Raw genomic sequence first — 13,627 nt, forward strand, 5'->3', positions numbered from 1 at the left:
ATATCCATTAAACCCGCTGCGAACACTGCGCTGCACCGATATTTACTGAGTATCCGGCACTTCAATTAAAATTTACGACGTGTTGTTTTATTAGACAGGAAAAGTATTTCACCTCTGGTTCACCCTTAACAACACGGTGGAACATCGAGGAGTTGCATAATCGCGGCGGGTGTTGAACGCAGCACAGTCGAGCCTGTTCGAAACCCCTCAGTGGCAGCGCCAGTGGTAAGCGCTCCGAAACCCAAACAAACATCCACTGCCGAGGGTTTATAGCTGCGAGGAAAGTTCCCTCTCGTTAGTGTTCCGGAGCTCTCACGCGTCTCTGCACCGCAGCTCACCGCAGGCCAGGAGACTGTGCGCGGCACCGCCATGAGACACAGCAAGTTAGCCCGCTAGCACTTAGCAAACTGATGAATGTGTGCTGCTGCTGTTGAGGTAGCCATTTTGAAACCGTGTTGTTCCAACGAAGCCAGGTCTGTTTACCTCTATTCTACGTTTGTGACAGTTGCTTAAATACGTCGCTTGACCCACCGCGAGTACATTAAATGCATTTTGACTCAACTAAGCCCCCCAGCTGTGCTAAGTGGTCTTAACTACCTAGCAGGCTTCGCGGGCTACTTAGCAGGCTAGGTAACGTCAGTTTTAGCTAATAGTTGCTACGCGAGGGTTAACATCAATTAACTTTGCAGAGTTCGCCAGCAGCTCAGTCCCGACGGCGCAGATAATGTTATTAGTTAGCAACCAGTGTTAACAGGTTGGTGCATTTGTGTTTTAAACGTGTTTTAATGGACTTTAACCCACACCGCTGCTCAGCTAGCTAGCTTGGAGTAGCGTGCATGTTACGTTGCTGTGTGTGGAATCGGTGCGCTGCGGTGTCTGTGGACGTGTGCGTGTGTGTGTGTTTCCCACGATGTGTGATAACGTCAAACAGTGTAGTTTCCGGACTCAGCATTGTTTGTGTTGCCGTCAGCCATGTGGGTACAGTGTGACTGTCGGTGGCCGCGTCCGCGCTAAACTCATTGATGCTGGCTTGTTATGTAATGGTTCAGCGGGGAATACGCTAGCGACTCCACGCGATCCCAGTTTGTGCACACGGGCTTTTATTTTTGTTTTGTTATCATAACGCGTGTCTGGACTGGGTGTGTGACTGGAGACTCGGATAGTAAAGCGTACTTTCCTCCAGCATCACACACACACAGGCCCATTTAGATGCGCAGCAATCTGAGGAGAGGAACCGAGGTAGAAAGTGTACACGTTATTTTAAAAACTGGCATAAATATTTCATTTACCAAAGCCGACACAATTTATGAAGGGAGGGGGGGGGGGTCTTTCAGCGTGATCCGGTGCTGAGATCCATGAGTCATGGTTTTTCTCTATAAATGTATTGGAAGTGTGAAAAAGCAGCAATGAAGAAATATTGTCTGTAAAGTTGGAAGCTACTTCTGTAATGCTGGAGCTTTCATAACGTCAGGACACTATGCAGCTGTTTACAGCTACATAGGTGTGACAGCATGAAGGGAAATGTTGGTTCATGTTTAGGTTTAAGGGTTTTATTAACTAACATTTAACGTGACAAGAAAAAAACAATTGCATACACTTTAATCGCTGTGAATCCCAAACTGCTTTCAAACCAACAGTTCTCCTCATAATTTGGGAATTTGAATCATAAGCCAAGGCAGAGAACATACTACAGGCACCAGAAAACAATCGATTTCTTTATAAAGCTATTTAAGAACAAGAGGAATATAAGTGATGTCATGTATTTTGGTTCTGATCATGGGTACTAAAGTTAGTAGCTGGGAGGTGAGGCTACAGACAGGAACCTGTGCAAAGGGAATGAACTGTCCTGGAGTATATATGTGCTATGCATGGTTGCTTCGTCACAGCATTACAATCTTAATTTCTTTGTGTGGAATCCCTATATTCAGTTGAGTTTATTCGATATTGTTAGGTGTTATAAATACTGTAGACCTGCTATAAATCTTTTCTTATGTAGTACTGATTCACCTTTATCGTCATTATATTGCCTCATACTGATGCATCTTCTTATAACGTAGGTAGCATTTTGTCCAACCTGTTTATATCATTGAGGGTAGACGTATTAGTTATTTGTTACAATGCAAAACTACCACAGACTATAAATTTGAATCATCACCTCATCAACAGTGCAGATTTCATAAAACTAGCTTATTGCACTGAATACATGTCAATCAGACTAGGGGTAAAACAGAATGAGTAGGTATGTGTGTATTTTTGAACCGGAAGGTTTGAAATGTTTTCTTTCTGAATTCAGACTAACACTACCTATGTTTACTGCAGGTCCAGTCTGTTCCTGTGCAGATACCCATGATCCACAAACAGGGAAACTACAAACAGCACTGAACCATCCTTTGTGAGGGAATTCAAGAAGAAAAGGAAAGACCCACTTGACACATGCGATTTTTCATTCTTCATTTTCCCCCTAGAGAAAAACGAGTTGATTGACCGGACTTGACTTTTTTTCCTTCTCCTTCATTTTTTGGACAAGGTTAATTGCTGTTTTGGACTGCTTTCATCACATGACACCAAGACCTTTTGGCTTGTGGATGCTTTTTATTTCGCTTGCACATGAGCTTGCACATCTATGAAATCTAAGCAACACCCTATACCTGCGTCAGTCAACAAATTACAGCACTATAAATGGGCATCTTACAAATGTGATATCAGACTATATAAAGATAAAATTGGCATTATAATGTGTCATTCAGCAGCACCTCTATTTCACTAACACAAACTGAAAATGACGGCAATGTAATATAGGGTTTTGCTTTCTTCATTGTCATGTGACTTTGAACCTTTTTGAGCACTATTTTCATCACACTCAGACAGTCTTTTCACCAGTTTAATGAGGTGAGCGGTGGATTTCAGTGACGCCCATTGCTTACAAGACTGTCTCTGAACACTCTTCTTTTCTGCATGAGTTTAAGTAGACGTTAAAATGATTCGGTAGAAGGTGAGGCGGCAACATACTGGCACACAGTGTGGCAGGACAGCGGCCATCTCTTTCCCCCTCATCTGGTGTCCAAGTCGAACTGCTACACAGACTGTTGTCCAAGTTCCAGGGCAGCCAACTCTCACAGACAGCGTCCTTATATTAAGAACAAGACCGTCTGACTTTTCCTCACCATTGGGACAAATCACCCATCCGGTCAATTCATTTTGCCAATCAGCATAAAGTCCATTTCGGATTTAAGTTTTGCTCCTGACTGATGAATCAGTGAAAAATTCAGTCTGCCTGTGGATAAGAAGTTACCTGGACTGAAAAGTAACGCTCAAAATTCATCAGACCTGCAACAGGAGCTGCCTGAGAATCTTCAAGAAGGAGAATCGGTCGCCCAAAGGCCTCTGCACTTCCGCTCAAGCATCTACTTCCTGCTCGGCCAGTTCTCTGGATCATCATTCCTGCAACCTTTCGACCCATTTACCCAGTGTTTCACCCTGGACGAAGGGATTTGCCTCTGGGTAAAGGGGCTCTGCTGTCCTGACGAAGGTGGAGAGGGGCTTGTTGGTGTGCTGCTCCCCATCTGTCAGTGCACACGCACTGTGATCAGTGCCAACAGGCCTGAGGAACCGAGCCCAATCGGACTGAGAGAGGAGGCAGAGGACTTCAGAGCAACAGACTCTGGGGTAATGATAATGCTTCACCTCACTGACTTGGCCGGGACAGACATGCATGAGTGTACTCAATGGGAAGGGAATTAATGGCTGTATTGTGATCCATCACAAGTCATTTGTCAACATTCTGGGAAGCAGGTGTTAATTTTCCTCCCAGCACACACACAAGAGTTAAGTTAAATCCATCTTGAGTTATTATCATTTATCACATCGTGCACACATTGCCAAATAATACTTGTATTATGCACACTATATTTCCTACCAGGCTGTCGAGCAGTTATCATTTGCACAGCTGCAGCAAGTCAAGCTTTGTTTTCTGCTAAGAATAGGAATCTTTTTGGGTCGTCGTGTGGAGAACGCAACACACGGAATTTCTAAATAACTGACACGTTGACAGAAAGAGCATTCACATTAAAGAAAGATGGGCATTTTAAGGGAACTTGATTCGCTGTAGGTAATTTATGTTACTGCACTTTAAACTTTCAACGCTGATTATTGGAAATGTTTTTTCCTGTGGTTCATGTCTGTCATTAGATCCTGGCCATGAGGTTTGATGCCTCGATCCACTGACCGGAAACACTGGACCTAAATGGCGCAGCATGACTTTGTCCCTGCCTGGCTTAACTTCTCCACGCCCCAGCCTGCCAAGGTGTGTGTTTGTGCTAGGTTATCATAGGAGATGAGCAGATACACAAGGCTTTTAAATATAAATGTGACAGTCACACCTGTGTGTGTGTGTGTGTCACCCTCAGGGACTGACCGTGCAGTCCGTACATGGTTCAGTAGAGGGTCACCTAAACATTGTGTTCTGTTTTGAAAAAAACAGAAGAAAGGGAACAGCTTTAAATAACATCAGTTGATGGCTCAAGGTTCTGATGGAGGCTTTAAACAAACTTTTCATAGATTGTCTTAAATCTCTGCATTATTACATTTGGATGGGCTTTTTTACAAGGCCCTGAAAACAAATGTTCTGGTGGAGATCAGACACAATTGCAGGCTATTGCTGACAAACAAGCATTGGTTGAAGTTGCTTTCATTCAATGAGTCAGGAATCAAATTGTAACATGCAGTGATTTTTCAGTTATCATAGCAAAGCTAGATCTATGTGAAATGTATTGCATTATGTACAAGGAGAGATTTGATGAGCCTAAATGTGAACATGATGCATCAGCACAAGTGGTGTAAATGATGCAGTTTTCTGAAATTACTTAACTGTAGTTGGTTGAAATGGACGACAAATCATTAACCGGCTCTGCCATCATATCCACATTAGTGTTTACTTATGTTCATATCATTCTGAAGTTCAGACCAAGTGGCTGGTTTGTTTTTTTTGTTCAGTGATAAATCCATCATCTGGTACTCACTATTTGAGGTTAACACTGAAGCTGTATTAGCTGTTGAACAGTTTGAAAGTTCATTGAGTTTATGTAAAATACCAATCAGTATTAGGTATTCCATTACATGATGTAGGATGAGATGTCCTCAGGGTTTCCTCTATAATGTTACAGGTCTGGCGGATCGCCAAGCTAACTATAACCTCCGGCACGCCAAATATTTTTTTTGATGTAAGGAGCCAATGACACAATGCAGGTTTTTTTAAGATTTAAAGTGTGATATAGGAAAATATCAGACAGGCAGCAGTGAATAAGAGTGTCCTCTACTACTTCCATTGAATTCACATGTTTGAACATTTCAGAGTTGTATTATCACCTTTAAAACATGGATACTAGCTAACACAAAAATAAAGTGAAGGTTGTGTTTGATTGTTTAAAATATTTCAGCCAGTTAAGATTTATTGAAGACTCATTGTAGCCTTTGTGTCATTTGTTGTGATTTTGTAGTTACATACAGTTTAAACATCATGCCCTTCGATTAAACTTTGGACTCTGAGCTGATAACCGGTGTTTTTAGACAGTCTGACATCAGAGATTGGCGATGTCCTCACCCACAGTTATTTCATTTGATGGAAATAATTTTGGATGTAGCTGAAAGACGGGGGTCTTGAACAAAGTATATATCCAATATCTTATAAAAACACCAATGATGATCCCTTCAAAGTATTGCCTCTTGTGGGAAATGTTGGGTGGACCTTAAAGGTTTGCTGAGGTTTTTTTTCTTTTCTTTCTTTTGTATTAGTGTACAGTGTATTAAACCTTCTGTCTGTCATAGATTGTTTTTTTTTTTTCAATTAAAGTTCTCCCAGATTAGTTTGTCTGTAAAATCAAGAGTCAAGAAACAGAAACAATGACCCAACTCCCTGTCTTGCTGACTCCTGGCTACAACTGAATTTCTATTGTCTTCGGGGATTAGTCTGAATTCTCTCACCAGAGTTGAAGCTGCAGTGCGTTATCTTACTGACCTTTCCTACTTTATCTTGCTGGGTATTGTCTGTGGGCCGCTATGAAAATTCCTTGAGATTAAACAGGTGGGGATAGGCTGAACGAGACAATCTAATTTGATCTTTGAACCTCTGTAGATGACAAGGAAATGACTCCGGTAGAACTCAGCATTTTAAAGTAAACATTGTCAAGCACACAGCTGTGTCAGTGTTGTCACTTCAGGATTTAACATTTTCAGGATTATGTACACAGTGGTATTATTGTTATTAGTTAATAAATTTCTGAGTAGAAGTGATTAATCCTGATTTAAGTTCCTACATCAGGACAAAGATGAAGCAGGGGAAATACAAATGTCATGATAAATAGTGTCAGGGTAACTTCCATTTCTGTTTTGTCATTTTCTCTGATAAGATGCATGTTTAAAATGCTCACATTGACTCTGTCTTCCTGCAGTCCCCTGCTGCCAACCTTGACAAACAAGGTGAGCCCCACCACCACAGAGACGGCAGAACCTCTGTGAGCCGCCGCCGCCACAACTCTTCTGATGGTTTCTTCAACAACGGCTCCCTGCGTCCTCCAGCAGGTAACATTGTACACCATGTTCAGACTACATAATGTTCAAAGTTTACGCATCACTATACAGTTCACAAGACATGACTTGCTGAGTTTTGCAGTCGTGGGTTTAATTACATGACTGACTGGTGTCTGCTGCGATTGGCTGTAGTTGTTGCTGATTCGTCTAGATATGTAGCCTGCCAGAAATTTAGTTTGAGCAGGTGACCTGACAGCGAGCCTCTAAAATGCCAATCCAATTCAATTTGACTTCGATCTTCTGTTGGCTAGTGGAAAATCAGTTTAAAAATCATGTAGTGTGAAGAAGTCATCAGTGTTAACCTGGTAAATTGTGTAAAGGAAAGCAACCGTAAGAACTTCAGCAGAAATAATGAAACTAACACACTAGTACTGATTTAGCACTGTATGTCTTGATTTACTACTAATGTCGTTACAAATTCCCTCCATTGTTCTTGACTTCAGAAGGGACCTTTTTATTGAGCTTTCAGGTTTAGAAAAATGTTGGTTGTGTTTTAGACATTATGTTTATCAGTAATACCAAGTCAAAAAATAGTGCTCGACATACAGTGTACAGTGCCTCAACTGAAAGAGTGGAAACGAAAACTACCCTGATCGTTCTCTCCTGTTCTGCAGAAACAGGATCCTGTATTGGCCCTGATATAAATCAATGTGTTTTCTTCTACAACTATCAGGAAAATTTAATGTTCATTCATTATAACAGATACTGTCTTTGAATAGAGATAAATTATTTTATAGTGGATTACTCAAGGTTTCCACTACTAGACTTTTGTCAGGAGGCAATGGTGGTACAAATGTGAAGGACTTCAGAACACAGCGCTCACTTCCTCATTTGTTTCACTTTTGTTATTACTAATGTCTGAGTTTACTGTGAGAACTTCAACCTTTGTAATGGTAAAATAAATGATGTCAAAAAGCATATGTTCAGAAAGTACAGTGGTAAGTTCTTAGATCTTCAAGTTATTGGAGTCAACCTTATCATCCGTTTTGCTATGTGTTCACTCCGTGCTAAAATCATTGAAAATACTTTGCACAACTCTTTTGATGGACTCCAATGGCCCCTGGATAGTCTGCTCAAAAGAACGTATGGAACCATGATATTTAACATAACATAAGGTTAACAAAAGTTCAAACTTCATCATCCCACATCTCCCATAATCAGGATCTGAGACTCATGAAATTTGGTTTCATAGGTTTCTCATGTGACCAAATCAGCATAAAGAAATGTTCATTGATATCTATGATAATTTAGGACAGAATGAGCCTATTTAAAAAAATCCTATGTGTTTTTGGTTCTCTCTGGAGGTGACGGATGGCAGCAGCCCTCTCTGCTTCTGAGGCATGACTCGGTGGACTCGGGGGTGGCCAAAGGAGGACATGGTGGGCTGGCAGGGGGATCGTGTTGGAAGGAAACCCCCAGCTGGCATGGAGCCCCACGGGGTGCCCAGGACGGCCACCACCACCAGGGACGCCACCCCAAACGGGGAGCAGGCGACAGGGACAGGCAGGTGGGGCACCGGCAGCGCAACGGCAACTTCCATCCCCGCAAGGGACCCTCATACCCGGACAAGTTCCCCAATGAGGAACGCAAAGACGGCAAGGACGATAAGCTGAAGTTCGTGGAAGAGGACTTTGTGAGTCAACGACTTTTCCACATTCTTCATTTTTTTTCCTTTTTTCCTTTAAGCCTGTGACTGTCCTTGACATAGTTCTTCAATGATGACGCTATTTTTAAAGATAAGATGCCTTGAGTCAACGGCAAAGCTATTTTAGCTGTTAAATAAAGAGTGCACTCAGTTATAAATATACTCTTTATTTTTAGAAAAGAAGTCACTGATTACACAGCACCTGATCCAAGATGATCAAAACTAAGATCAGATATATTTTCATGTTACATTTTCTGAACAATAATACAAATAGTAAATTTCATTGTGTTCTTCATCACGAGAGTTTCCCTGGACTGACCCAGAAGACTTATTGTGTTAGCAACAACATGTTTTGATTGTAGTAGGTCAACAAAGCTCTAAACACACAATTTGAATGCCAAGGTTTTAATGTTGACTCTCAATGATTGTCTTTTAGCCTTCCCTCAACCCTGAAACAACTGGAAAGCCTGGGACTCCGATGCGAGCGGTGGCTCCCCATGCTGGAGTGTGGGGTAAGAGCACCCTGTGCCAGTTTAGATTTGAAATACCTAGATAAACAAGAAACTCTGAATAGCTTCAGATCTGTTTCTCATCCTCGCGTGTTTATGTTTCAGAAAACCCTCCTAGTGGCAAACAGATGGTTTCCAAAATGCTGGTTATCAAGAAAGCTTCCAAGGAGGACTCCAGCACAGCCTTCTCTGCGGGTTTTGCCACTGCCAGTGTCCTGTCAACCAACGGCAACAAAGCTCCCATTGCAGGCTCCAGTGTCTACAAGAACCTGGTCCCGAAACCTGCCGTGGCCCCCACCAAAGTAAGACTCGCTGTCTCAATGTGTTAAATTGTTTCTTTCTTTGTTTCATTTAGCAGAGATGCCGTTTTAAAAGCTAATCACACACAGTTATGATGAATACAAATCATGCTATGCATACTGCAGTCGTCTGTGTGTTTGGCTTGGTAGACATGTACTCTGGAAAATTTGTGGCTACTTTTGATGCAACCTCACCAAGCTTTAATGGATCAGTGTGGCTGCTCCATTTTCCACCATGAAGGCCTTTTTAAATTGCTACAGGAGATACTGTATAAGGACACATTGTCAGACCAGAACTGAGCGTTTGAAGTCACTAAAATGCTTTATTTGGTAAACTTGGTATATTATTGCAGTGATGGAAGGTATTGCACAATCCATGATGTGGTGCACTATTACACAGGTGGTGACTATGACACCAGTGTAGCGCCCACCCCTCGGGTCTGGCAAGAAAATGTATGGAGCAACTGACTCTGAGATTTGTGTTCTCACATCCAGCCCCTATGGAACCTTTCAGGGAAATGTCTTCAGTGCATGTCTGAGTGCAGCTAGAGTCATTATGTGTCTCCTCTTCCAGAGCACCCAGTGGAAAACCAGTGGTAGAGAGATCACCAAGTCTGGCCTCCACATGCCAGGCCGAGATTCAGTCTTCACCAGCCCGGTCTCTGGAGCCAAACCCAGCACCCCCGTCAGTGCACCGCTGCACAACGCCCCAAAAGAGGTGAGGGTCACAAAACATAGAGAGTAGCAGACATTCAGGGTTTGTCTTGTCACAACAGGAACAATTTTTATTTATGATGTCATTTACACAGACTCCTAAGTAACCTGCTGAACTTCAGGTGGAACATTCCAGTGTAGCTCTGTGTGTTGAAATCTTTGTTCTTGTTCTGTAACTATGTATGTGATGCGTGTAGCTGGCCCCCCTGTGTACGCAAATGACGGGGTTTATTTAAACATAGTTATTATGTGTTGGTGTGGTTGCTGACTGAGATGCTTACTCTCTCGCACTTTAAGTTTTCTGCAGCAGTGTTTGTGCCCTGTCTTCTCTCCAGTCGAGTCAAACTTTAATATTCACCATAAAGTATCAGTTATCACATGTGCAGCCGCTGTAAATTCTCTGGTCCTATTTTGTCATTACAGTTAACATTTGACAATCGTAAAAAAATATTTAGAAAGATATTCAGACAAATAAGTGTTTATTAGTGACCTACTTTGAATTTGTACTGTCCAATTGGATCTAATAGCTGACTGTTGGTGTCAGTCAAAAAGTTTATTAACTGTTTCATTAATTAATTAAACCACTTTTTCTCCTACGCGTGGCTTCTCCCCCGGCCTCTTTCTCCCGTCACACCTGCAGCACCCTTCCAGCACGACTCCTCCCATAGACATCGCCCCGTCGAGGCTGAAGCTGATGCGGCGAGTTCCCGACCGCAAGAGCGAGTTCCTGCGAGCTCTGAAGGACGAGGGCACAGGAGAGCTGACGACGAGCAGCAGCCCGGGCACATCAGGAGAGGTAGGCTGCAGTTTGGCTTTTAGCCGGAAGGACAGAGATAAGAAAAATGCCCTGTTCAAGAGAGTGTATGAGGTGTTAACTCCGAATAATAATTCCCATGCAGAGTATTAACACCTCTTGAACGGAGAATTTTTTAACGTTCAAGAGAGAAAAAAGGCTGCCCAGATTCTAATTGTCTTTTCTATAGAAGTCAGTTTATATACTTAAAAATGTCCCACAGTAGAGTCACAGCTTTTGTTTTTCTCTACATAAAGGCCAGAAAATCAAAGTCTGAACTCTCAACGTCCCCAAAAGTGATCGTATCTAGTCATTAGGGGTGGGAATTGGCAAAAATGTGACGGTTCAATAGTATTGCGATATTTGGGCCACGATTCAATTGTATTGCGATTCTGCGATATATTGCGATACTGCAAGTATTTCGATTCTGCGATTTATTGCGATTCATGTCCCCCATATTATTCAAAGGCATTACAAAAAATTAGGAAAATAAGACTGCTCAACTCACTTCAAATGTCACATTTAATTCTGTGAACAACATTGTCTTCTACACATTAACTGAAGTGCAAAAACTAAGAAAGGGAAGTGCAAAAACTTTGTCCTTGAACATTCAGGACACAGGACCTTTGTAATTATTTTCTGAATAGGAGACCTCTCACATGAACACTGAGCTCAATCATATAAATAAGAGTAACCTAGAGCTTCAATCAAATTGAGACCTGCAAGGTCATGACCCAAAATGTTAAATTCATTTGGGAATATTGGCATTTTTGTTCAGAAAAAGGAGTTGGTCAACATGCTCAGATGTTAAAGTGCTCCTCTGGGCCGTTACTATATCTCCTGCAGTGGAGAACATCCTTTCCGCATACACACTAGGTATCTTTTAAACTCTGAATCTCTCCTCGTCATGTTTTGCCAGCCAGGGGCTGTTACATATATAATTGTAAATAAATATTAAAAAAAAAAAAATTGAAATCTTGCAATACCTTGTGCTACAGTATCGATATATTCGCGGGCGCAAAATATCGCGATACTGAACAGAATCGATTTTTTCCCCCACCACTACTAGTCATGGCCTAGTCTTTTAAAAACAGTTTTGACTGAACTGTGATTGCTTTATTTTTTTATATTCTTGTTTTTATTAGACCATAAATGGGGAGAAAGAGATACTAAATGGTACAAAGGTCCCTGGGCCTCCAGGGGACAAGATTTTTAAAAGCCTGTTCTCTCGCTTTGTGACTATTTTTTTAGGGCGAAAGCAACACGCCAGAGCCAAAAGCCTACAGCGAAGAAGTCTGTCACGAGAACGGTCTGTCCTACTCCCTCAGCGACTCAGACACCGAACACCTGTCCAGCTCCCTGGAGGCAGAGCACAGGTAGAGCACTGCCAACAGCCACACACACACATGCACACACTCACACAGTCAACTAAGCAGAAAATCACTATGATCTTATAGGTTGCTGAAGGCCATGGGCTGGCAGGAGTACCCAGAAAACGATGACAACTTCCTGCCTCTGACAGAGGACGAGCTCAGAGAGTTCCAGACGAAAACGGAACAGGTGAGACCTCAGAGGAAAACTCTTAATCAAACATACTTCACTTAATATCACCCAGTAATTTGATCTCTTTTTTGTATTTAAGTGTCATATTTTTCACTTTCTAAACTGAAGTGGCATCTCACACTCCGATTGTGTCCTTTGACCAGCTGAAGAGGAACGGCATGCAGAGGAACGGGCTTCTCCCGAGGCCGCGGGGTGTGACACTCCACTTCACCCCCTGGAGGAGTGTGGCGGAGGAGCACGTCGAGGAGGGCTCGGAGTCCGAAACCAGTAGCAGCAGCCAGACCTCTGACGACGACGACTGCATCAAATCCTAACGTGGCTTTATGGAACAAAAAAAGAAAAACAACAACAACAAACACAAACAGCCAACACCACATCCCAGCAAGCAGTTCCCCCTTTTCGTGTCTCATCTTTGTTTTTAGAGCACCATTTTGAATTTCTTTCGTTTTGATTTTTTTTTTTTGTTGTTGTTCTTGCACAAGGGAAAAACCAATCATATCCCAGTGAAGGAGGAGATTCCTGCTTCGCCAGACGTCGTTTTCCCTGCGTTTCCTCCTTCACTGCAGTCCCTGCCCTCTTTGACCCCCCCAACCCTCCCTTCTTCCTTTTTCTTCCTCGCTTTGTGGAACTGAAGTGTTCATCAAGAAAAAGAAGGGCAATGAATGCACACTTGATTCTGCTTCAAACAGACTAACTCATTTCATTGATGATGCTGATGACACATTATTAATGATATTAATAAAAATTGGTTCCTGACAAGCTGATATGTTTCAATATGAATTTGGCTCCTGTGATGTTTTGGGTCCAGCTGAGGTGACCTTGACTCCTGCCTCACAGCGAATCCTCAATTCTTATCAGCCAGAGTGATGCAAAAATGAATTTGCACTCAAACGCTGAAGTGTTGTATTGATCCCGGTTGTTATTGTGCAGCTGCTGTGTGCCAGGGTGAAGAAAACACTCCCGTGCCAAGAGCAGCTGGAGCAGCTTTTCCCACTGAAAACGTGCTCCATTTGTTGTGGATAAAATAATAATTTAACCTATTTGAATTTACTCTTAGGAGAAGGGGCTTTAAGGGTTTCTAAATGTTCATATTATAAACAAAAATTTTTGAGTTTAGTGCACAAACAAACCCTAAAGAGTCCTTTGTCTAAATCTAGTCGCTCTAACAATTGCCTATATTTAAACACTGTCAGATAAAGCTGTAGAAAGAAATGCTACTTTGATTTAAGTACCATTAAAACTTGAAAGGCAAACCTCTGCCATGACCACCAGTCCCCTCCTGAAACCATATTTAAATGGACTTGATTGTGAATTTTGTAAGTGAAAAGAAATTCCTGGATCTGGATCTGCCCCAAAACCAAAGGCTTCTTCCTTTGGTTGTGTTCGACTCCTCCACAAAATCTCATGGAAATCCCTATCAGTTGTTGCGTAATGAAAACACAACCTCCTTTGCTGACGTAATTTCCCCCCTCAAATATAAATAATGTGAAGACATTTAATCAAACGTCAGATTTGAAAA

The 13,627-nt window shown here is 42.1% G+C and overlaps 1 protein-coding gene across 2 annotated transcripts; it reads left to right on the plus strand.

Annotated features, from left to right (window-relative positions):
* Window positions 1-174: 174 nt before the first annotated feature.
* Window positions 175-12,888, plus strand: gpbp1l1 (GC-rich promoter binding protein 1-like 1). 2 transcript variants are annotated; one of them, XM_061084093.1, is made up of 12 exons: window positions 175-225; window positions 2,320-3,666; window positions 4,189-4,303; window positions 6,447-6,576; window positions 7,890-8,218; window positions 8,667-8,742; window positions 8,845-9,041; window positions 9,613-9,756; window positions 10,393-10,548; window positions 11,797-11,921; window positions 12,003-12,105; window positions 12,252-12,888. In XM_061084093.1, the coding sequence occupies exons 3-12, from the start codon at window positions 4,244-4,246 to the stop codon at window positions 12,420-12,422; spliced, it is 1,491 nt and encodes a 496-aa protein (XP_060940076.1). In that variant the 5' UTR covers window positions 175-225; window positions 2,320-3,666; window positions 4,189-4,243; the 3' UTR covers window positions 12,423-12,888. The 2 variants fall into 2 exon arrangements, with proteins under 2 accessions (XP_060940076.1, XP_060940075.1); XM_061084092.1 differs by lacking the exon at window positions 175-225 and adding an exon at window positions 236-473.
* Window positions 12,889-13,627: the final 739 nt, after the last annotated feature.

Source organism: Limanda limanda, chromosome 13 (genome assembly GCF_963576545.1).
Source record: "Limanda limanda chromosome 13, fLimLim1.1, whole genome shotgun sequence".
NCBI classification, from domain to species: Eukaryota; Metazoa; Chordata; class Actinopteri; order Pleuronectiformes; family Pleuronectidae; genus Limanda; species Limanda limanda.